The sequence below is a fragment of the Lethenteron reissneri genome, chromosome 19 (genome assembly GCF_015708825.2).
Source record: "Lethenteron reissneri isolate LAM-NWPU_2019-01 chromosome 19, ASM1570882v1, whole genome shotgun sequence".
In the NCBI taxonomy this organism is placed as follows: Eukaryota; Metazoa; Chordata; class Hyperoartia; order Petromyzontiformes; family Petromyzontidae; genus Lethenteron; species Lethenteron reissneri.
In genome coordinates this window covers 13,391,860-13,416,865 of record NC_083797.1, presented here as the reverse complement: position 1 = coordinate 13,416,865, position 25,006 = coordinate 13,391,860, and the positions used below count along the sequence as shown (strand labels likewise).

At 47.6% G+C, this 25,006-nt stretch overlaps 2 protein-coding genes across 4 annotated transcripts in view; both read left to right on the top strand.

The window, feature by feature from the left end:
- The window catches only part of LOC133344302 (B-cell linker protein-like), a 53,035-nt gene extending 45,544 nt beyond the window's left edge, over positions 1-7,491 (top strand). For 2 of the 3 annotated variants that reach the window (XM_061554403.1, XM_061554402.1), the window contains exons 14-17: positions 546-768; positions 1,995-2,072; positions 3,522-3,662; positions 4,773-7,491. In XM_061554403.1, the coding sequence (XP_061410387.1) occupies positions 546-768; positions 1,995-2,072; positions 3,522-3,662; positions 4,773-4,898 (568 nt within the window). In that variant the 3' untranslated portion in view covers positions 4,899-7,491. The remainder of the gene's footprint in view (positions 1-545; positions 769-1,994; positions 2,073-3,521; positions 3,663-4,772) is intronic. The other variant, XM_061554404.1, reaches the window with a different exon arrangement.
- Positions 7,492-10,985: 3,494 nt separating this feature from the next.
- Positions 10,986-25,006, top strand: part of LOC133344300 (acyl-protein thioesterase 1-like) — a 42,186-nt gene continuing 28,165 nt past the window's right edge. The window contains exons 1-3 of the mRNA XM_061554401.1: positions 10,986-11,080; positions 21,775-21,839; positions 22,862-22,974. Coding sequence (XP_061410385.1) covers positions 21,821-21,839; positions 22,862-22,974 — 132 coding nt within the window. The 5' untranslated portion in view covers positions 10,986-11,080; positions 21,775-21,820. The remainder of the gene's footprint in view (positions 11,081-21,774; positions 21,840-22,861; positions 22,975-25,006) is intronic.

Genomic DNA, 25,006 nt, shown 5'->3' with positions numbered 1-25,006 from the left:
AGAACAAGAAACTAAACACAAAAAGCATTTCTGAAGAAATTAGTTTTCAATCTAGATTTAAAAGTGTAAAGCTCCAGTGGCTTTCTAATATCGGAAAGAAGAGCGTTCCAGACGGCCGCAGAAGCACATCTGAAAGCGTGCAATGCAGTGACCGTCTTTGTTCGATAACTAGCCACAAGCCACAGCTGCGAGGATGATCGAAGTTGACGTGATGGTTTATGCTTCTTTACGAGATCAGCAATGTATTGTGGTTCATTTGTGGCAAGCACTTTGTGTGTAAGGGGTGCGACCTCATAATGTATTCGTTCGGCAACCAGAAGTCAATGCAGCTCCGCGAGCACTGGATGGACATGGCCTGATCTTACATTACCCGTCACGACACGTGGCCAGAGAATTTTGTACACACTGCAGCTTGGTAATGTTTTTGCCAGACGTTCCGTTGAGTAGTAAGTTGCAATAATCGAGCCTTGTTGATACTATACAGGTGCTGTGTGGATTGTTACATCGCCATCTGTTACACATCTACACCATGCATTGTTCGACAGCAACTTCAGCGCCGGCCTCAGACCGGCGCTCGACAGCGTCGGTGGCAGTGATGTGGCCAAGGGGGTGCCCAGGAACTTCACCGCTCCCAGACTCATTACGGCAGCGGGCGCGCCGACCCCGTCCTCCTCGTGCCCGCATAGCGACGCCGGGATGGGAGGGTGCAGGGTCAGCGCTACCTTACCCTGGCCCACGGCAGCCGACAGTGCCTCGAGTTCATTTAACGTGAGTTAAAGCACAAAGGCGACACAATCCGCAGACTCGGACATCATTAAACATCCACTGCTGGATGAAGGCCTCCCCACACCGAAGCCACCTCTCACACGATCCTGCAATGTAATGATCCACCAAGCACCTGCCGCACACGAGCTATTTTCATTGCTCCTTCTCCTTAGTTGAAATCCTCTTCGATTCATTCCATATCTTGGCTGCAACTTTGTCATAATTATTGACCATTGTTTGGAATGTGCCAGTAAAAAGGAGGTATAACAGGTTAACTGAAACAGCCTAATGATTTGTGTTCTAGTGGTGTCACCTGGAGTGTAGCCTTCCCATAGCATTGCTGCTGCTTTGCCCCAAAATACAATGGCATTCCACCACAGGGAATTCCGATCGATCATGCGATATAGAATTGAGTGCTGTTGCAATGGCTCATGTACTATGCTATGAACCCGGCGACCTGAGTTAGATTTATGACCACGGCTACAATCAGTGGTAAGTGATATCTCACTAGTCCTAGGGCTCATCCTTTACCAACCCACACTTACTAATCGGGGTAAATATGACGAAACAACCCCCATAACTGACATGAAGTGGGGAGGCCTTCATCCAACAGTGAATTTACAAAGAGGCTGGAATATTAATTCTAGATTTGAAGTTTTCGTGACTGCAAGGATCCATACTCTTTGGTTTTTTCGGTAAAGTCACGTAGGTAAATTTTTTTTAAATAAATAAATTTAATCATGACGTTTCGGAAGCAACACAAGCAACCATCATCAGGTGTTGACTGCTCCAGCAAAATTACTGCAGCGTATGAAGAGAGTTATTAAGAGACAACGTGTTTATATAGGGTGTTAGGGGGGGAGGAGTCAAGGGGTCGGGGGGGGGGGCATGTGGCAGGCCGTGTGACGTCGCGGGCGGTTGGGCAGGGGATAAGCATGAGTTAAGCTGATAGATAACATCTGTTCTTTCGTGATGTCAGGGGAGGGGAGTTTGTGCATGAGTGCAGTGCCTGTACGACGAAAGATGGTGGTGTATCAGGCTGGGAGTAAAAAACTAGAAATATGGATATGGATGTAAAATTATAAGGCAACTAAAGTTTGACTTGGTTGGTGTTTATATAGGGTGTTAGGCTGGAATATTTTCAACATATATTAATTACCAAACAATTGAACATATCAATGATCATTGTATTGTTAATATGAACGACTGTCGATGATGCACGTGTGCAGGATCTGCAAACCAAGAAGTGGTACGCTGGCAAATGTGACAGTCGTTTGGCTAAGAAAGTCGTGCAGTCCTACAACAAGGTAAGAGAGTGTTCAAGGATAACGTGTCTTGTGCCAAAACTTGTTTCGATCATCGGTCAAATGGAGGAATGTTAAATTGTGGGCAACACATTTTTCAAACCTGAGGGATGTTAAAAGTATGGAATGCTAAATAGCACTTGTTTTGTCACTTGACAGAAAATTTAATTTCATTGTACAGGTACTCCTTGACATACGCGATAGATGCGTTCCTGAAAAATCGCGTGTATCTCAAAATCGCATTTTTGTCAAAAACAATTTCCCCATATGAAATAATGATAAAGGAGGGGGTTAGGGGATTTCACTCACACTCGCAGACAGGATCACCAATATTATCCTCGCATATATGAATAGGCCTATTGCCAGAGACGCTCCCCTTTTACTGGTAGGAACCTCCTGGTTACACCAGCCCACACGGGATTATTGTGTCCGTCCGTCGTGCAGGGAGGGGCTGGGTGGGGAGGGATGGGGCTGGATGGGGAGGGGAGGGTGGGGAGGGGCTGGGTGGGGAGGGTGGGGCTGGATGGGGAGGGGAGGGTGGGGAGGGGCTGGGTGGGGAGGGTGGGGCTGGGTGGGGGGTGGGAGGGGTGGGGCTGGGTGGGTAGGGGCTGGTCACCCCGTGGTGCCCTTATAAAACTCAACGTTTAACCTACTCACGCCGGCTTGTGCCCGCCCTCACAGTCGGGCATATTTGCGGAATACACCACGCCGCCGTTGACCCTGGCCATTGACCGAGCAACCCAACGTTCCTACCAGCTCCCTACGCAGGAATGTGTTATATTTCCCTCTCGGTCCTTAATTCTTAACTACCTGTGTTCTCTTGCTACAGCACCCTCTCATTAATTATCCCTTCACTACCTGTGCCCCTTCCTCTCCAAATGTTAGACATCCGGCCACCTGTGTTCTTAATGATCCCTTCACAACCTGTTCTCTTTGTAATTTCTCTCAGCACCCCGTGTGTTCATTTTTTATTCTATAAACCTTTAGTAGCTCCGTGTAACGTTTCTTCTCAATTTAGTCCCCTACGCTGTGTAACGACATGGGAGTTGTGTTGTGGAAACAACGGGAAGGGCGCTGGTGTACACACGACGAGATGTTGTACCGCATAGCACACTAGTTATCATACGACACTGGCTGCTGGCAACGCCATGGGGTTGCGGTTCCAGGCTAGGGTGGCGTATGTCGCATTGCGGGTGACGTTATTCCGAAAATGACCTCATGTATGTCAATAAAAGTTCTAAATTTCAAGCACGCGTTATACCAAAATGGCGTACCACGAAAGCGCACAAACCGAGGGTAGCCTGTATTCAATTTGATAGGGGGGAGGGGATGGTGGAGTGGTGGTGCGGTGCTTATCGAACTGCGCGATATATCCGTTACTTTGATACCTCGCCACTGCGAACATCGGTGGTTATTGATGTCTGAACTGAGAGTCCACGGCTTTTGCTTCAGGACGGCGCATTCCTGGTGCGACAGAGCTCGGGGGACACGGTGACGCAGCCCTACACGCTGGTGGTTCACTACGGTGGCAGCATCTACAACTTACGCCTGTACTGGGACCCCATCTCCACAAAGTTCTACCTCAACAAGGAGGTGCGGGCGCCGCCATCCCCCCCCCCCCTACCACCAGCAGAGCCTCGTGACGTCGTGCCAGCAGGGGACGGCCCTGGAAGATAACACCACAGAGCCAATCGATTGGCGTCTCTTGACTATTGCTTGTCGACACCCCTTTGATGTAACCTAGCAGTAGTGTATTTTACTTTTTTTTTACTGTATCAGGTAAGGCCCACTGAGCTATATAGCTCAAAGAAGTAGCGTATCATGTGGAAATGTATAGCAGCTAAATATTCTAAAAGCATGTTAATAAATCTGCAGGGAAAACCGGAGGACCCGGAGAAAAATCCACGCAAACACAGGGAAAGACATGCAATCTCCAAATATAGAGGTGTCCGGGTTGAGATGGAACCCACAACCTCCAGCGTACCAGGCGAGGGAGATAAAATCTTGCCACGCGGCACCCCTTTTTGCCGTTTGTTGCAGAGGTTCATATCAACAAACTGCCCTCATTATTACCGCGGGTCCAAGTTTACCAAATTCGAAAATGGCCCGCAAATTTATCATTTGGGATTCTACTGGCAAACTAATGCCCAGGTCACTCTTGAAAGTGAGACTACCCTGGTCTCTTGAGTTCTCACCTGGTTAAACAATGAAATAAAGAGCCGTTCTCTGTAGGTCAGTCATCCAATATGCTCATACATGTAATCCCTCAGAACTGGGAAGTGTTGAATTCAGTTAACAATTAATTTACAGCACCTTTGTAAATCCCCCGCTTCACCCACCAAAATATGATGATGTTTGATTGTCCTCACAATGGACTTCCCCCATCATAGGAATGTGAAATTTCCACCACAAACTCAGTTCTGTAAACACGACATGAGCGCCGCCTCATTCTTGATTTAATATAGAAGTACTTTCAAACTAATTTCCATTTTTTTGTCCACTCAGTGTGACTGTCTACTCAAATCACGCATGATTTTAACCCATGAACCTCGAGCTTTAAGAAAATTGTTATTCATATGATCAATAGTTACATGCCTAAAAGTGGCTTGCTTTAATTATTGAGCAAGCACACTGTAACACGGGACGGCGGTGTGTGTGTGGATGTGTGTCTCATGGCCGCACGTGTCACTTGTCTCCTTCTAGCACAGCTTCATGACGGTGGTGGATCTGGTTGAACACTACCAGCAGAAGCCGCTGTATCTCAAAACCGAGTCCTCTTCTGCCACACAGCTGGCAAGCACCTGGCTGCGATACCCCGTCTGCATTTGAGCGCCACAACACTGGGCTGCACTTGAGTGTGCAAGTGTATATCCCTGTGGCAGAGAGACAGGAAGCTCCCATTCTGCAAGCCGTGATGTTTTTGTGGTGAAAATAAGACATGGGTTTACTAGCGTAAGATCCAGCATGTGAGATGTAGTGAGGATTTTGACAGGTAGGAAGGAAGCAACATGCCATGGAGAAATTTGCTTCTGAAGGTATTTTCCAGGTGAAATATTTAGCAAAGAAAAAATGCAGCTTAATGCATTGAGGCCAGAAAGTGTTTTGGACCACCATTTACTGTATATGTGTATATATATACAGTATTATACCCAGTCACGTAATGCCGTGTTCATCTTTCTGCTGTGATGCAGGGCCATTGCCAGAAATGCCGGCTTTCGTGTATTTTTCTTGTTTAGGGAAGTGTTATGAAAGATAAAATAACCAGGCAAAACGCCTTCTTCACGGAGCAAACTCTGCACTGGCTTTGACATTTACTGTCATAAGGCTTGCTTGAAGCAATGCTGGTGAACTGCAAGATGTTTATAGGCAAGGACCCTCTCTGTTAGATATATTGGTCCTAGTTTGACGCAAGCTGTTATTGAAGAATGTTTGGAGTTTTTGTTTCTTATGATTGTGCACAAAATGTTGTATTTAGAATTCTTAAACTCAGATTTGGGAGGTCGCGAGTTCAAATCCTGGACAGGAGCTGCCTAAGCTCATCATCTGCCCAGGGCCAATAAAATAAGTTCTACTGTGGAGAGTCAATAGTGGTTATTCTGTGGAGAGATTGGCTTTCGCCATAGAAACGTGTAATTTCCACCAATCGCTTAGGGCTGCCAACTCACTGTCCTATTGCGCATTTGAAGAGGGAAACACTTGACATTTTATAATTTAAATATATTTAAATTAAGTGCTTATGAAAAATAACAGTTGCAAGCAATAATGAGGTTTGTTCAGTCGAATCAATGCCTTGATACATCATGACCTCTTGCCCTCTATTTGCATTATAATAAAGGATATGATAATGTTTAACATGTAGTCTTTCGCGACAAATATTATCCATAAGAGAGGTGTTTTGGGTAAGATTGCGTAAATATAAATGTGTCGTTAAACCCGCCACCACCTATCACAGCCAATTAGCAAAGTTTGTCACGTAAACAAAACATGCCAATTCGTTCCTAGTTCAGCACACCGGTGTGTTGGAGAGTAAACCCACAACATTTACAATTCGCGTACAACTTTTTGCCAGTAATTACAACTAGCATCATCAGGCTGTCTGCCTGATGGCTGTCCTGCCTGATGGCTAATAATAATAATAATGGATGAACGTGCTAATTTAGCCCAAGCTAATTCAGCAAACACACTTGACAAACACAACATGGTTGTATACCCCCTATCAGTGTTTGTGACATTTTTCTTGACGTACAGAAAAGCTTCAAGCAATGCACTGGTTGGCTTGTGTGTTGACAAAATTAGCAAAGGAGTCCAACGTTTGTACACCTTGAGATGTGTCCTTTAAAAACAATGAGCACGCACACACAGTTGCATGTGACTAGATACACGTGGCAGTGAAGTGTACCGATTATGGTTAAGTTCATTTCTGTTAAAGCATTACATATGGTTGTATTTTTTTTTTATCATTTGGGACATGGGTGGTGATAATGGGGATAATGACAGTGCAATTTTGCCATTTCACCGTGTTTGTGCATTCATGGCCTTAACCCTGTGGTTCAAGAGGGTTTGTGGTACTTTATCTAACCGGGCGGTAAACCAATGACACGCATAGTCCAAGGGACACTAAGTTATGCAGTGGGTTATTGTTTCCAATGCGATGATGTGGTCAGAGCAGTCGTCTGGCAATGAGAAATCACAGGTTCAAATCGTTCTTGAAGCACACTCGGCCCATCAGCCCTCTCCTGGGTCGCGTACCATCCTAACGCGTGCGTGATAACGCCAACCCCTGACGATGCCTACAGTAGCGCGTGGTGAAAGTTTAAAAGAATAAAATGCTCAATTTTCAGCCCGACTTGGCAAACCACTCTTGGAATCAAATGAGTACCACTTAGTCGAAAGTTAGCAGTGTGTGTCCTGTGGGTATACTGAGCTCCAGCACGGAACTGAAATGTATTGACTGGCTTAGACAATTTTGCTTTTGACCTGGAGACACATGGGGTCAGATTATTTTATTAATGAAACGGCCGAAAGATCGCTGTGGTGATTTGTCCCGTTGGTGCTATTAATGAAATTTATACATTTGTGCTAGACATCAGATAAAAATCAGCATTTGTCAAGATGAGAATCCTGCCCTTTAACTGCATTCCATGTAAGAGAAAAATATTGTATCAGCCTCCACTCACCATCTCTACCGTCACAGTTAAGATGAATTCACAAGTTAAAAAACGTAGCCATTTATATTTACAAAGTGTATTCAAATGGACAATTTTATTAATATTGTTATAGAAACTATTCGATTTTTTTTAAGCTTGCTTAATTGTTTTGCATTTACCATTAATATTTCATTCGGACTTTTCCCAGTTCTGCTTTTGTAAACGTGCATATGTTAGTTTCATGTAAGTTATTTTCTTTTTTAAGGAATGTGACATAAAATATACCATTTAATTCCTGAATTGTATTGAACGTGTGATATTTGCATCTGCTCTCTTTTTAAAACAGTCAAACAATGCTACGATCCATCTCTCATGCACCTGAACTGATCTCGACTCCACAGTGGCCGTCTTCTCGAGCGGATTCCTTCTTTGGATGCCAATTCGTAACCAGCCGTGTCCATTGGCCATCATCCATTTCTCATCCCTTGCAGCTCACCGACACTTCTAAACATTCAATATGAGACCTCTGCATTGTGTTCATTTGTACTCCAAAAACAAATATTCACTTAGAAAAATCCACAAAAGCCAACCTATAATCTCAGATCACACCCATCCTTTGAGCCACCCATCATGCACACCACAATTGGATTCCAATTCACATTTGCCGATAATGCGTAACCGACACAGGACAAACACGCAGGCAGCTGTGAAATTAGCTGCCAGGCACTTGCAGCGATAAATCAGCCTCCGAACCTTCCCCCTCCACGTATTGCACTCGAATTTACAGTAGGGGCTGTCCGCTATCTTTATCAACTTACAACGCGGTTATGGGTAGTGCAAAGGCTGGATGCGTGTTGCCTTATCACAGAACGTCCCCCATGATTGCTGTTGCGATGGAGTGACTTAAGGGGTGGGGGGGGGGGTCTGGCAAGTGTTCCGCTGTGGCCTGTCGTCTCTTATTTTTCTCAATTATTCGTGCCTCACTGGACTGTGCCACCACTGACAACTCGGTTAAACTTTGTGCTGATCCTAACACTAATGTGTTTTCAGCAACAACACCTTATCGGCACTTGTTAATGATGCGCGGCGGCAGTACAGCAAGTGGGTTGGTGATAACGTTGATATAACTCCCAAACATGCTTACCTCAGGGGTAATCAAGAGGTGATAATAGATAAAGTTGGTTTCCAATAACCCAGACGCGTGGACCTTTGAGTGGGATGTATTTCTTTTTGCAGCTCGGTTTTAGGAGTCGCATCGTAGAGGATTTTCCAAACATCCCAATACAGGACCCCCCCATATAAAATAGCATTGAAAATCATTTGAGGCTTTTCTGGATTGATATATATATCATTTTATAAAAATACATGTACAAAATCAAGCCATACCTGGTGAAATAAATTGTAAAACAGCTGGCAGACGAATATTTTTTTTCTAGGCAAGGAATACAGACCCTTGTCTGTTTACGCACAAATAAACCCCTAAGCTTGTAGCGCACTGCAAAATTGCATTGTCTCATCATCGCACGCGTTGTATCGTTGCATGCGTTTTATAATTTTATGTCCACGGAACCTCACTAATTAGTACAGCAAAATTACCTCACTCAGGATGGTCTCGTAATCAAATGGAACTCTTTATTATCAACTTTAAGTGCGACCATGAACGGAACAAAATGAAGGTAAGCAGCAACCAGTGTTTCCAGCAGCGCACTCAACAATGCCCGAGCCATGACTCGCATCGTCATTACATGGTGCGTCATGTGGAAAGGCTATATGGAGTTGCCTGCGTAATTGGCTGTTGTCCTTTAGCCATGCGAGAGTTCATTGCTATTTACAATTTACAAGGGAGAACCTGGCTATCCCATGGAAGTGTGTAATTTCCCAAACTGGCTTAGGACCACTAGTGACGATGAGCTCTGCTCCAAGTTTGTGGGAGCAGGGAGTTACTTTGACTTTGCATCGTTAGACAGGAGAGCATTCAACCGGGTGGTGCCTTGATTAGATCACTCATCTCGCTATCAGAAGGATTTGTGTACGAATATGGTCAGGGATCGATTGATTTCATCATCCGCCTGGGTTTGATAAAATAAGCAAAACTTTGTGAGAAGTCAATCAGGGATGCTTTACAGGCAGAATCGTCTATGCCAAAGCAGTGTGGAATTTCAACCCAAGCCTCAATTACCCAGTGCAGATGCTTGTTTTTAGATGGGAATAAACAACTAATATAGAGGAACTAATAATGAGGAACAATTCAGGGCCACTAGATCTTAAACAACGTATTTCTAGTAAACAGAGCAATGTGAGTGTTTCATTTTCAGTTTAAAATCAAACACTGCTCTTGGAATCATGTACATGACAACTTGAGTTTGCGTGCAGCTTGTTGTGGCCAATAGTGTCGCACAGTTGTTTATTATTTAGTCTCAATCGAGTTTATAGGAGGATAACTATCGGTGGCGTAATAGTTTGTGCACTGCAATTTGAACCCGATAAATTGAGTTAATTTCACAGTCACAGCTGACATCAGTGGTGAGTTAATTCTGAACCGGTTATACCCGCCCCTCTTTACCATAACGAACTGACCAGCATGGTGAAGTATGGTCAAACAACCTCGATGATAAAAAGGCAAACAGAGGCTTTCACCCAGCAGTAGATTGACAAAAGGCTGCATATTTTATATGTTAATGTTATTATGTCAAAATATAAAACTTCAAGGGGGTGTCTTATTCCCACCGTGAAAATTAGGTTTTCCATCAATGGGCTCAGGGCCACCAGTGGCGATTAGCATCATCCCATAGTTCTCTGGTGCAGAGAGACGCTTTGACTGGATTTATCCTCGTAGATACGTATTGTTATACACTATTCACTGTGACCGAGAGCTTGACTCTAAAGCGAAAGGTTACAAGTTAAAATTCCGCTCTGGGTCCGTTACTTTACGCGAAGTCAAGCGGTGACATCTCCGTGTAGGCTCGCTTCTACCGGAGGAATGCTGAGAATTTCCACCACCGGGTTCAAGGCCACGGATGGATATGACCAATGTCACGTTGCTCTGTAGATTTTTGTTAGTTTAGCTCTTCAATGTAAACCCGCCAAATCACCAAAGTGGATGTGCTTGGATGATAACCACCATGTATAAAAATACAGGTGTGAGAGGCGTTGCAGACAGTAGAGGGCAGTGCAGCAAAATCCAATGTTGCTAAAACTAAACTATCTTTATTCAACTAAACTTTTATTTTTACCAGGTAAGGCCCACTGAGTTATATAGTGGTTCTTTTTCAAAAGCGTAGTGGTCACAGATGATAGCTCTAAACGCATGTTTAGCAATGTGGAGGGAAAAACCTGACGACCCAGATAAAAACAAACGCGACAACAGGGATTGAACCCACGACCCCTGCATAACAGTCCAGGTAGTTAACATCTCGCCGCCGTGGCGTCCCACAGTGGTGAGATGTTACGTATGGTCAAATATCCCTCATGGCTCGCAAAGCATGGAAAGGCACTCATCCAGCAGTGGGTTGACAAAACAAATTATACCTGTATATAGACCTGAATATAGATGAGTTCTGTAAATCTGACTTCTGTAAATGTGACTGCTTAGCAACGCAAACGAGACCTTCGTTTTAATGTGGGGCGCCAGTCACTGGGGTTCATTGACTGTGACCTTTTGCAACAACGAAAGACCTCGCAACATTTGATCGATGGCTGCTGGGGCAAAGAGCAAAGTTTCACTTCGTGTGTTGGCATGTGGCTAACTGCTGGAATGCGGAAAGCGGGTCTCAGTGGCCTGACATCCTTTAAAGGGATGCCCGCTCCCATCCCTTGCCTGCTTGCTGTCTACACCCTGCAACACACACAAGCCACGCAGTGCAGGTATGTCTGTCCAGTGCAGGTATGTCTGTTCAGTGCAGGTATGTCTGTCCAGTGCAGGTATGTCTGTCCAGTGCTGAGTGGATGTCATTACGTTGAATTATCAAGGCAATGTGACAATTACTCAAAGTTAAGAGACCGTGATTGCCACCGTTGGGAGGTTGACTTCCGAAAATGCGATGTAATGTGGATTTATATTTATTTTAAATGTGAATATCTGTGTTTTATGGTGGGGCATTTAGTGACAGGTCTTTATATCAGTCTATAGGTCTCTCTGTGGGTCTATACTTTACAATGCAACGCAATGTGGATGTATACAATATCTAAGTCTAAATATAACTATATTTTAACAGGTAACGCCCACTGAGCTATGTAGCTTTTTTTCAGAAGTGACATGGCCACAAATTATAGCTCAACGAAGTGGTTTATCATGTGGAAATATATTGCAGCCAAATACTCTAAACGCATGTTTCTAAATTTGAAGGTAAATATCGGATCTGCAGTCACTGTACAGAAGCAGTGGGAATATTTATTGTGCATAAAATAAGTAGTTATAGGCTGAGAAACAAAGTAAAGGTATTGAGCTTAGACTTGAATAGAGGCACTCACTCAAAGGCACGGTTGGCTGGGTGAAGGGTCCCTCACACAAAGTGGATAGCAGTTACCTGATCAGTATGATTATTGATTATATGGGGGAATAAAAACAATATTTCAGCAACACCTCTTCATGACATAATTCGTAAGTAATATATTTCGATTTAAAGCTTTCGTGACTGCAGGGATTCATCTTCTTGGTTCTTTCGGTAAAGTCACGTAGAGACGAAAGACGCTTTCCGACAGACCTGTTTTTCACCTGAGGACGGCTGCTTGCGTTGTCGCCGAAACGTCGTAAGAATTGTATTTTATAATGTTTATTTTTATTATTTCATTATTTCCCTTCTACGTGACTTTACCGAAAGAACCAAGAAGATGAAGTCATATATTAACACTATATTTGAATCTACAAATAAAAAAAGTCCAACAGGTTTGATAAAAATAAATGAGTACCACTTTAGCGAGATCGACTGCCATGGCAGGAATGTGGCATTTGTACGGCTGATTCTTTGCCGCTAGTAGAGATGATCACTGCCACATGCTCGTTCGGGTGGGGAGATACGTTTGTGCACTTGCTTGGATGCCTGCAGACCTGGACATGTGGCATTAATGTGGCAATAATCGTTTGACATCAAAGTCTAGATTTTGATGGCTTCAGACCTATCTGATAAAATATAATAAATAACTTTACCAGATTAGAATGCACAAATGAATGATTGTGTATGTCAGGGTTTACTTTCTGTTTTGTTTTATATACAAGAGGTGGAGTGATCGAGTGTTTAAAATAGGGAAAATGTCAAAACTGGGTGGTTTTTAACTTTTGCCGACAAAACTGGATCCCAAATGTCAAAACTGGGTGCACCCTGGGTGGCCAAAAACTTGAGTTTTGGACACTCAGGGTGCACCCAGTTTTGACATTTGTCAAATACACTTGATAATTGTATACTAGCACAGTGTGCCAGCACCCCATTCATCCAAACACTTGGTATTTGTATACTGGCACACTGTGCCAGCACCCCATTCATCTAAACACTTGGTATTAGTATGCTGGCACAGTGTGCCAGCACCATATAACTACACACACTTGCCGCCCGAAGAAGCGTCGGATTCGCAACCGTGGCGAAGGTGGCCCATTGGGCCTCACGCGGTGCTCCTTCTGTCGCGCCAAGGGCCACAACAAGCGCTCTTGCCCGTCGAAGTAGTTATATATGTGTAGGGGTGTTAAAGAGAGGGCCCGTTATGCATGGCAGTCTATGGGAAACAAACACAGTGGGCGGGGCTACGTGTGTGCACGGGGAGATGCCCTCTGCGACGTCCGAGCCAGACACCCTGGGGGGGGCTGGTTCGGCGTTATGATCCCCCGGGGCCCCACCCCTCAAGGAGGGGTTGGGTATAAAAGGGGACGTTATAGGGGCTCGAGTCAGTTATGTTAAAAGCTAACCAGAGAAGACTGAAGACGTCTTAGATAGAGCCCTGGACTCCCCTCGTTCGATGTCCTTATCAGGGCCGAACAGGACTGAGCCAGCGGCGTGGTCCCGAGAGCCAGAGCCGGTGCTCTTCTAAGAGCTGGTCTGGGACTCCGGGTACCGGGCCCGACTTACCAGTGTCGGGCCAAATAGCCTCCCCTAGCCCATTAGTGGAGGACTGAGAGGCAGGCTAGGATTAGCTAGGAAGTGTATCCTTAGCTAGTCGGGTGAGGGGGCCGATACCCCCTCCAGTGCTGTATGCCACGAACGAGTTGTGTAAAATAAATATACGTGTGCCTCCACCTCGGTGTCAAGTGTCTTCACCGGTACTTCAACTGGTGTCAGAAGTAATTCGAACATGGACACGCGGAAGACAGCGCGGGCCAAAGTACCGCGGGAGGAAGACACTGCCGAGATCGTCGAGCCCGACACGGCTACACAGGACATGGTGCAGCCGGGGCCTGATGCCTCCTTACCGGGGCATCGGAGTGAAGAAGGACCACAGCCAGACGCGTTGCGGCTGGCTCACGGGAGGCTGGCGGAGCTGCTGTATGCCGCTGCCGCCACGCTGGAGACCATCACGCGGCTGGGGGCCGGTGATTCAACACGGGGCGAGGCGGGCCAACGACCAGAGCGCCTTCCCGCCATTTCGGAGCAGTCCGAGTTTGAAACTCCCGCCATCGACGCTGCAGCTGTTCGGGGCGTGGCCAGCCTACACATCCGCTCCGACATCGCCGTCGCTGAAGCTGCGACGTCATCACAACCGCGACAGGCGATCCCATCGGCCGCTCGCACCGACGCACAGCCGAGTGGAGGTGACATCTGCCCGCGGGAATCTACAACGACCGCTGCGCTCCATCAGAGGCTGCCCCCGCTGAAGGAGTTCATCGGTGCGGAGGGGGACTGGGCCGGTTTTCGCAGACGTTTCCTCGCCCATCAGGAGATGGCGAAGTGGTCCGATGAGGAGGCTCTCTGCGCGCTGCCGGCGCTCCTCGACGGCGACGCGCTCGCCGCCCTCACATCGGCGCCAAGAGAGAGGCGGGCTACGTTACCGATGGCGCTGCAGCTGCTGGGAGGGGTCTATGGACCATCGGCTGAATGCAGACAGCAATTCTACGACCGCAAGCGGGGTGAGAAGGAGTCGCCCCTGGCGTATCGAACGAGCCTCCTGGCGATGGCTAAGTCGGCCTTCCCCCGTATGGACGACGACGGCATCGACGCTATGGTGACGGAGAAAATACTCCTCCTGGCTGACGACCTTGACATCGCTGTGGTCGCGCAGGAGGACGCAGAGATGACATCGCTCCAGGCGGCAAGGCTCCTCCACGCCAACCTCCTGTCGCTCCGGCGAAAAGCCAGCAGGGCATCGGCGGGGCGTGCGGTGGCTGCAGCCACCCTTCCGACGGAGGAACTCTACGCCGTCGACCACCGACGGCAACAGGCGACGGGAGCACGGCCGGGCCAGGACGGGTCGGGCCGTTCCGGCCATCCGTCACCTCCGACGCCGCTCCCGCGGTGTTTTAACTGCGGCGTCCGGGGCCACGTCGCCTCGGGGTGCCGCTCTCCTCGTCAGCGCGGGACGACACCTCAACGGGACGACGGGCCTCATCTCAAGCTCCACCATCATAAACCGGCGAGTCGCGGCACCCCACACGTTTGGCCCACACACACACCCGTCACGCACTCAAACACCGCAACGAGAGGGGGGCCGGTATCGCGCACCATCGCACCATCACGCACCACCCCGGGTACTTATATCGAACCCGGCCAGTGGTCCGTGCTGGCCGATCGTGTGGTAGCCGCATCGTCGGGGTCGTCGGCCGTTGTGGGGTACATCGACGGGGTTGAAGTGCGCATCCTGGTCGATACGGGAGCATCGGCGACTATTATTTCGGAATTGATTTACAATATTCTCCCTGTCCGGAGTCGTCCTTTGATGCCTGTTAACATACCATTCTATGCGGCTAACGGGGGCTCACTTGGCATCATCGGACAAATTCGTGCCCAAATTTGTATTGGGGAAATTAAATTGTCTGGGCCGATTTTTGTTTCCTCCTCGCTGGCGGTTCCGTGCCTGCTGGGGACGGACTTCCTGGCCAAAATGCCGATTAGGATATTGATCGACCAGGGATGTATAGAGCTTCCGTCGGGCAGACGCATGGCGTTTCTGCCATCACCGGTTGCGACTCGGACGGCGTGCGCGACGGTGCCGGCGTTCGTAGAGAGAACGGTGCGCGTCCCCCCGGGGGCGCAAATGTTGATACCTTTGAAACTTCGGCGGCCCTTCGCTAAGGGTATTGGGGCCCAAGGGGTTCTGTTGGGGCCGTCTAGGGCCGGGGTTAGTGGACCTCATTTACTTCCAGGCCCAGACCATAGTAAGAGGGGACGGTGAACCCTTCATCGCGGTCCTCAATGTGGGCTCGCAGACGGTGGTGGTCCCACAGGGGACCGTGCTTGCTCACGCAACGCCGGTGCCTTGTGAGGAACCCGTCGTAAATCACGCCAGCACTGTCCCTGCGTCGCGACCGCATTCGGACAACGATGAAGGGTGGCTCGATGCGCTTTGTGCGGGATCGACGGACCTGTCAGATTCAGAGCGTCAACAACTTAAAACACTACTGCGGGAATTTTCCGACGTTTTTAGCCGGAATAAATACGATTTGGGTTGTACTCACCTGCTGCGTCACCATATTGACACGGGTGACAGCGCGCCAATTCGACAAAATCCGTTTCGGTTGAGTCCCGCCGAAAAGGACCATGTCAAATCGGCTGTTGATGACATGTTAGCCGCCGACATCATTTCTCCTTCCACCAGCCCTTGGGGAGCGCCGATCGTCCTGGTTAAAAAGCAGGATGGTTCGTTGCGGTTTTGCGTTGACTTCCGGCGTCTTAACAAAATTTCGGTTGCCGACGCATACCCGCTCCCTCGGATGAATGAATCGCTGGACGCCTTGGCGGGAGCGCGATTCTTTTCCACACTAGATTTACTTTCGGGATTCTGGCAGCTTCCTCTGGACGATGATTCTAAGCCTAAAACTGCTTTCCGTACACCGCACGGCCTGTTCCAATTCAACCGGTTGCCGATGGGCTTACACTCAGCGCCGGCAACTTTCCAGCGTTTGATGGAATTGGTTTTGGCTGGATTGCAATGGGAGTCGTGCCTCATTTATTTGGATGACGTTATCGTCTTTAGTAAAACTTTTGACGAACATCTCCAGAGGTTGCGGGCGGTTTTCCTAAAGATGCGGGCTGCTAATTTGAAATTCAAGCCCCAAAAATGCCATTTGTTGCGCGATTCAGTGCGTTATTTGGGGCACATCGTGGGACGCTCAGGTATTGCTACCGATCCCGCCAAAACGCAGTGTGTCAGCTCCTGGCCGACTCCCACCTCGGTGGGAGAGGTCAGGAGTTTCATTGGGTTTGCGTCGTATTATCGACGGTTTGTTGCTGATTTTGCGACAATTGCAAAACCCCTGCACGCTTTAACATCTAAAGGGGTTCGGTTCCACTGGGGTCAAGAGGAGGAGGCTGCTTTCTGCTCCCTTCGGGACGCCCTGGTAAAAGCCCCTCCCTTGATCTACCCAGATTTTTCTAAGCCCTTTTTGCTCGACACCGATGCGAGCAACACGGGTATTGGGGGTGTGCTTTCCCAGGTGGTTGATGGCGTGGAACGGGTGGTCGCGTATGGTAGTCGGGTGTTGTCTCCTGCGGAGCAAAGATATTGTGTCACCCGTAGGGAGCTGTTGGCAATTGTTTACTTCATCCAACAGTATCGCCCATATCTGTACGGTCGGCATTTCACCGTCCGCACAGATCATGCGGCACTACAGTATGCCCTGCGAGTTCAACAACCATCGGGACAGTTGTCTCGATGGTTGGAGGTTCTCCAGGACTTTGATTTTGAAACCACCTACCGTAAGGGCGTTCGCCATACCAACGCGGACGCTCTGTCGCGCATGCCAACCACCTCGGAATGTGCATGCCTCCTGGGGTCGGGACGTTGCAGGCCTTCAGGGGACGCATCGGTTCCGATCTTGGCAGCCACCGACGACGACGAACCCCTGCCTAATAATTCGATCGAACAACAGGGAAGAGATTCCCTGTTGGGGTTGCCCGTCACTGAATGGGGGCGCCTCCAAATGGAGGATACCTCCCTCCTCGGGTGGCGTCGTCGCGTCGGGGGTGCTGGGCGGGTGAAAGGTGATTCAGATGCATGGGAAATGGTGCAAGGTCTGCTGATGCATTGGGACGGCAAATCCCAGCGACATCGGCTGGTGGTCCCCTCTGAGTTGCGAGGCAAGGTGGTGTGGGCCGCGCATGAGCGCCTATTACACCTGGGGACCCAAAAGACTCTTGCACTGCTACAACTTGATTTTTTTTGGCCTGGTATGATGAGGGATGTTGGGGATCTATTGGGATCATGTCCTCGGTGTGCGCAACGGAAACCGCCGGCGCGGGAGTCTAACCCGCCCTTGCAATCGATCAAGGTATCCAGAATAAATGAGCTTGTCGCGCTGGACATTTTGGGCCCATTTCCCGCCACCCCCAGGGGCAATAGGTATTTGTTGACAGGTGTCGAGTATTTTACGCGCTGGCCCATGGCCTGGCCCCTTGCCAACCAGTCGGCAGCAGCCATCGTGGAGGCCTTTGTTCAGGGATACGTCCTGGACAAAGGTGCTCCGGAGCGGCTGCTGACCGACCAGGGCAGAAATTTTTCCAGTAAATTACTTAAACAAGTCTGTGACCTCTTAGGCACGAAGAAAATTCGTACCTCCCCGTATCACCCGCAGACTGACAGAATGGTCGAGCGCCTGCATCGCACCATTTCGTCAATGATGTCACAGCAGGTCTCAGATTCGCAGACTGACTGGGACCTGCATATTCAAGGGGTCTTGGCGGCATACCGGATGGCACCCCATGCAGCTACGGGATTTTCCCCCTTTTACCTCATGTACGGTCGCGAACCCGACCCGCCTGTTCGCGCCCAGCTGCAGATCGCCGACCCGCAAGGAAAAACTAAATTGGCTGACCACGTCAAATTTAATCTGGCCAAATTAACAGAGGCGCGGGATGCTGCTATGTTGAACTCGGAACTCCGTCAAAAGGCGAATGAGTGCCTCAGGCTGGGTCGGGCGCACGTGATACAGTGGAAGCCGGGGGACAAGGCATGGTTGACTGTCCCCAAGTGCCCCTGGCTACCTCCCCTAAGCTAGTGCGGCCGTGGCGGGGCCCTGTGGAGGTGTTCGAAATTTTGCGACCACAGTGCGTGCGCGTTAAATGGGGGAAGCGGCGATGGTTCGTGCACCCCTCTAGGTTAAAACCCTTCGTTGCGGTACACAAACCCACTTCACACATGCGTGGCCAAACGTGTGGGGGGTCGACCGACTCACTGGGTCCGTCTCCGCCGTTCTCGCCTAATGCCTTGCCGGCCGTGCCACCTCCAGGTGCATCAAGACTGACGGGCTCACGCCCGACCACCCCTTCTGGGGATACCAACGGTCACGCGGCATCGGAGGAGGTCTCACTCCGGGACGGACAATTGCCACCTGACGGTCCGCCATCCGGGGTTACCCCGTGTGAGGGGCCCGCTGCAAGGACGCGCGCAAAAATGCGCAGACTGTTATGAGGCCGGAAGATGTGTATATAGGTTGTGTTCATTGTGTGTTGTGTGGGTGGTGTGTTCCCTGCCCATTGCAATGTACATACGTTGGGTTCACCTGGTGTTGTGTGTATGGTGGGTTCCCTGCAAATTGTATATAGGTTGTTTTTTTACGGAATTCGTATTTATTCAAGGGGGGGGTGCGTCGGGTTGTTTTCTTTTCTTGCTGTTGCATTTTGTTGTGTTCTTGTTGCCGTTCTTGTTATTGTTGAAAATTAGTGAGGCACACGCGCGGTTACGGTATAAATTCATTTTTATTGTCATTTTGTATGTTGGCAGCCGGGACGGCTGCGAGCTATGCGGGGGGGGGGGGGGTGTAGGGGTGTTAAAGAGAGGGCCCGTTATGCATGGCAGTCTATGGGAAACAAACACAGTGGGCGGGGCTACGTGTGTGCACGGGGAGATGCCCTCTACGACGTCCGAGCCAGACACCCTGGGGGGGGCTGGTTCGGCGTTATGATCCCCCGGGGCCCCACCCCTCAAGGAGGGGTTGGGTATAAAAGGGGACGTTATAGGGGCTCGAGTCAGTTATGTTAAAAGCTAACCAGAGAAGACTGAAGACGTCTTAGATAGAGCCCTGGACTCCCCTCGTTCGATGTCCTTATCAGGGCCGAACAGGACTGAGCCAGCGGCGTGGTCCCGAGAGCCAGAGCCGGTGCTCTTCTAAGAGCTGGTCTGGGACTCCGGGTACCGGGCCCGACTTACCAGTGTCGGGCCAAATAGCCTCCCCTAGCCCATTAGTGGAGGACTGAGAGGCAGGCTAGGATTAGCTAGGAAGTGTATCCTTAGCTAGTCGGGTGAGGGGGCCGATACCCCCTCCAGTGCTGTATGCCACGAACGAGTTGTGTAAAATAAATATACGTGTGCCTCCACCTCGGTGTCAAGTGTCTTCACCGGTACTTCATATGTAACAAACATGTTTTGTTCTAAGTGTGCAGCACCATACTTCTCGACGCAAACACTATCTACCGTTGTTCTACTGTAGTAGGTGTAGCATGCAAGCTGGCACACTGTACCAGTATACAAATGGCAAGTTCGTGTATGTTCGCGAGCTGAAAGTGTTACTGTAGTTGCAAGCTGGCACACTGTGCCAGTATACAAACGGCAAGTAAGCGAGCTGGCACACTGTGCCAGTATGCAAACGGGAAGTTTGTGGTGCAAGGTATGGAACATGAGCCACGAGAAACATCATTTGGAACGCTCTAAATCTGTGGCGACATATGGATGAATAACGCAAGGACCTAAACGTGTACAAAATGATACATTAAATCGTAAACCTTCTTCACCCAGTTTTGACATTTGTCCACATTGAACATCACCCAGTTTTGTCATATCAAAAAGCACCACCCTGTTTTGCCTGTCGTTTTCCAAGACCACCCAGTTTTGACATTTGGGATCCAGTTTTGTCGGCAAAAGTTAAAAACCACCCAGTTTTGACATTTTCCCGTTTAAAATAAATGCATATCTGATGCGCTGCTGTCTTCCTGCTCAAATGGGCAATGGTACGCTACTCGTTTTTGTTGGAGACTCTGTGCCAGTGGTGAAAATTCCACATGAGAATGGCAGGAGCCAGTCTCTCCAAATGACCTCAACTGCACTGCTGCCTGTTAATGTAATCATTATAATAATGTCTGTGGGTTGTGTGTAACCCTGTGGTCAGATTGCTTAACTTGCAAATTACATTTTCCGAATTAAAATTTCGGTTGCTGGTTCACTCGGCCCATAATTCCTTAACGGTCGACAAAATAGTTGTAATTTTGTAAAAATTCAAGATAGAAACTTTAATTAATGCCACAGATATTTTTTGTAGGAGTAAATTGACTTAAAAATTTTGACTTGGAGCATATTTAAGGCTTAGTTTTCGAGCATAATGTTTATAACATAAGTCTATTAGATTTATTTAATCATTTAGCTTAAGGTCTGTTTTATATCATTACCATCTATTTACAATGCCCTTGGATATGAAATGTACACTTTGACAGATGATCGTGGTTAAGTAAAAGTTATAAGCAAAGGCAATTTACAAAACGCTATTCAGCAGTTGCAAAAAAATTGATGATGATGCAAAAACCAAATACTGTAGTAGGTAGTTTACCGAAAGAACCAAAGAGTACTGTAGTAGGTTTCGCATGAATACACTGGTCCCTATCATGGGAATGTGAAATTTCCACTCATGGTCAGAGCAACCAATTGAGATGAGGATTGCCCTGTGCTTGTTTGAAGAAATACACTTAGATTTGATTAAATATGTATACAATAACAATCATGTAATTACAAATATGTATTCTGGAAAACCGTAGTGAGTCCTCAGAATAATTTTGATTCCATATTAAGGGAGATCATGAGATTTTGTTGTTACCTTGGGTTACACAGAAATCGTTTTGTGGCGTTTCTGTAAAAAAAATTGTTGACAGACCTCAAATGAATGCATTTTAAGTTGGCTATTCTATCACTACAATAACTTGATTTGGTGTTATGCTCGTGGCATTCATCAGTAGGCCATAGTTGGTGCACTGGTATGTTAATTTTGGTGTTGAAGGTAATGGAATAAAACTGGAATAAAACGCCTCGCTCATAAATTGGGTTTGCAAAAGTGAGTCTCGCATCTGCTAGCCCTGGGCCATCATCGTGAATTCCACATTCATATGGTTGTGAACAATTCATCCGTGAGACAACTGCTGATGATTTAAAACAAAGTTACAAACTTTTTTCCTCCACCTCTGTCCACTCAGCATTGTGAATGGGTACACCGCACTCAGTCGATCAGCAGGTCGTGTGTGGTGGAGAAAATTGTGGGTATTGCAACTCTTCTGTGAACGTCTGGCCAGTGTGAAATAGTCGGCAAGATACTCTTGAGGGCTCCCTCTAGTGGAGGCCCTTCTGCCAAAAGTGACGTGACGAAAATTGTTTTTATCTTTTGTATTTACGTGCATGCTGTGTTTTCCAACATAAATATTTTGGAGATGTTATTGTTGCAGATTCTAATCTGAAGGCCACACACTCTTTGCAAAAACCAAAGCAACCATGAACAAAATTTGCCCAGGTATGAAAATCCCGTTGTGCACTAAACACTGCACATACTGTGTTTTCGATTTCTCTCCCTGACAGTTAAATGCAATTGTTTATCAAATTTGCTGAACAGTGCTGGTTCTTAATTTTTCTTATAATGTATTTATCCTGAGCCACTAATTCACCGATCAGTCCCAAAGTCCAATAATATATCAACCGTGCGTCAACCATCCACCACATCCAGTAATATCACTCCAATCACCACACATACACGACCAACCAACAATACAGTACAGCACCACCATCACCTTCAACTAAATTGACAATTCCCCACTGATTTAGCATGCTCCTATTTATTCAAAGCAGTTGATATAGGACAACTCTTCTTATCCGTCATGATATGGGGAAGAAGGGGGGGGGGCGACAAAAATTCGCCAATCCTATTATTTGCGGAGTCATTCGCGATTTTACTCCTCCACTTATCCGTGAGAATAAATCACAGATAATTTGCTCACAAGATGAAAAAGGGGGTCTTGTATATAGTATATATATTAAAAACCGCTTTCGCACACTCTCCAACCTCCAGAAGGTAAAGGGAGTCGTGTGTAATATGGTTGGGGATAAAAGTGGTCATTGTGAAAATGGTAGTGACATATCTTACAGAGAAAGTTGAGTGTTAACGTATCGAACAAGTTAGTTGGCAAGATGAGCCTGCAGTATTAGTATTGTTGGGATATTTGCTTTAAAATTAAATGTTGTCTTCTCTTTGATTTATCCCCATTATTTTTCGAGAAGAATGATTTATAAACGGATCACCCTGGAGAGGGGAGGGCTTAATTTCTCATGGAATCATCTCCAGAATCCCTCCCAACTGGCTGACATTATGCCTCGCGTTATTAATATCGCCCCCCCCCCCTCCAATAGCGCATATGAACTACGCTATACAATCCGCGCGCCCCACTTAAGCGCGCTATCAATTCCGCGCCGGCGAACGCGCCGCGCATGCGCAGTAGGCGCGTCCCCTTGAATGACGGCGGTTCTCGTCTGGTCGCGCAGCGCCGCTTCTTCTCTTCGTCCTCCTCCTCCTCCTCGCCTCCACCTGCTCCTCCGCTCCGGTCAACATGTCCTCGCCGGCGGTGGTGCCGGCGCTGCGCAAGGCAACGGCCACGGTGAGGCTTCTCGAGGGTGCGAAACGGCGTGCCCTCTGACGTGGCGCCGGCGTGCGGTCGGCAGGGCTGTGGGTGTCCTCTGCCGCAGCCGGCGCGACGTGGGCGGGGAGGGATCCGGGAGAGACCGAGGCTCCGCGTCGGGGTTAGGCCGCTTACGGATAAACGCGTGGTAGTTAACGCTTTAGGTGTGGCCTTTCCGCCAGCACGGTTCTGACGATTCTTAAAACGAGTATAGGTCAACGTACGAGTCAATGCGGTCAGTCATGTTTGCAGTGTTCGCAAAATAGGTGCCCCTTTGTGGGAAGTCTAAAGCGTTTATCTCGTGTGGCGATTCGCACTCCCGCCGTGGGAATGTCGAATTTCCACGAACGACTGAGGCTACATGCCGGAGATTATCGTCTTCCCACGCTGATTTGAGCAGGGAGATACTGACTTTTGTTGACGGGAATATGCTCACCCGGTGGAGCGGAATGCTTACGAGTTAATTTCGTGTGGGAGTTACTTTGCCAATCGTTTTTCAGGTTCGCTAAAATTACTACCAATTTGTCTGGACATCAACAGTGGTTGTCCAATGGTCAGGCTCGCTCCTGTCACGGGATTTGGGCATTGGCACCACTGGCTTGGGGCTGCAAATATGAGCTGAGCATTGCCTCTGCTTAAATGAGCAATATAACACTTTGACAGCATTCCTTGCTGACCCATCTGTACGGACCATTGACATTTGCCCCCGTGTATGTGTGTGGTGCATTGTCTCCATGTACTCTGGTTTCCTTCCACCTAACACTCATGGATGCAGTTGGCCAAACGTCCCCATGGAGGACTCTCTTGAAAAATTGTCTGGAGACTCGTGAGGTTTTATTTGACTGTAAATAATGGTATTTAATATAATCTAATTTGGGTGGTTCTGTTGTTTGATACGTTCCACTCACCACGAGAAGGTTGTGAATTAAAATGTTAGTTCACGGTCAACTTTACCTATCAAAATCAGCAGTCACGAAAGTTTTAAGTCAAAATCTATTCATGGTCGTCAAAATCACCACCTCTTTATTTGAGTAATTTTTTCTATGCAAGACTGTTCCCCCACCAAAGAAACGTGAAATGTCCACCGCTGGTTCAGGACTGCCAACGAAGACTGCTGATCACTGGCCATATGGGCATGAAAACACAAAGACACTTTGACCTTTATACTGCATGTTTTTTTCAGTCGTGTATGATAACTTAAAGTGCAGATACGTAAAGTGCATAGTAGGCATTAACTGCTTCAGTTGCAATTCACAATATAGGATGAAGGGATAAAGTGTCTTGCCAGCTAAAGCTCCTGTATAAAACCTGGAATATTTTTTGTCCAGTTATATAAGACTGTAGAAAGTGGAAACACTACATAAATAAAATATGTATTTGATTTACTGGAATTAACCCAATAAAGCATTATGAGTTTAAGTACCAACTACTTTTATTCTGGTTGAGTGACTGTGGGCACAAGACATGAAAACAATATGAAAGGTCACATGTTCAATTTCAGGATCAGGGGTCGATTAATTGTATTCCATTTTATGATATGTGAACAGGCTAGTCCTTTAGGTATACTGATCCCTGTTATAGGAACGTGGGATATCCACTACTGGCATGGGTACATCAAATAAGATTAGTGCCGCAATAGTGCATGTTTAAGCGGGGGACCTTAAATTGAATAACATCACTGTTAAATTTAACTGGCTTCCATACTCAAATGAGGTGAGCAGAGCTTATTTTCTCAGCTGCACTGAGCCTATAGTGGAAATTCCACATTCATAGCAGGAGCAAGCGTGCGATTAACATAGACGTTATTGATTTCCTGACAAATAGTATAGTTTCATCATGTGAGGATGAAGATGGAGGAGGAGGATGTTGTTAAAGCTGAGTTGACCTTGACTGGGGTTTGAACTTACGAGCTCATGAAAGGGAACCTTGCTCAACCAAATGAGCTAAGTCCCAGCCTTACAAATCAATTAGAATACGTTAATCACTCAAGCACAACAGTCTGGCCAGATCC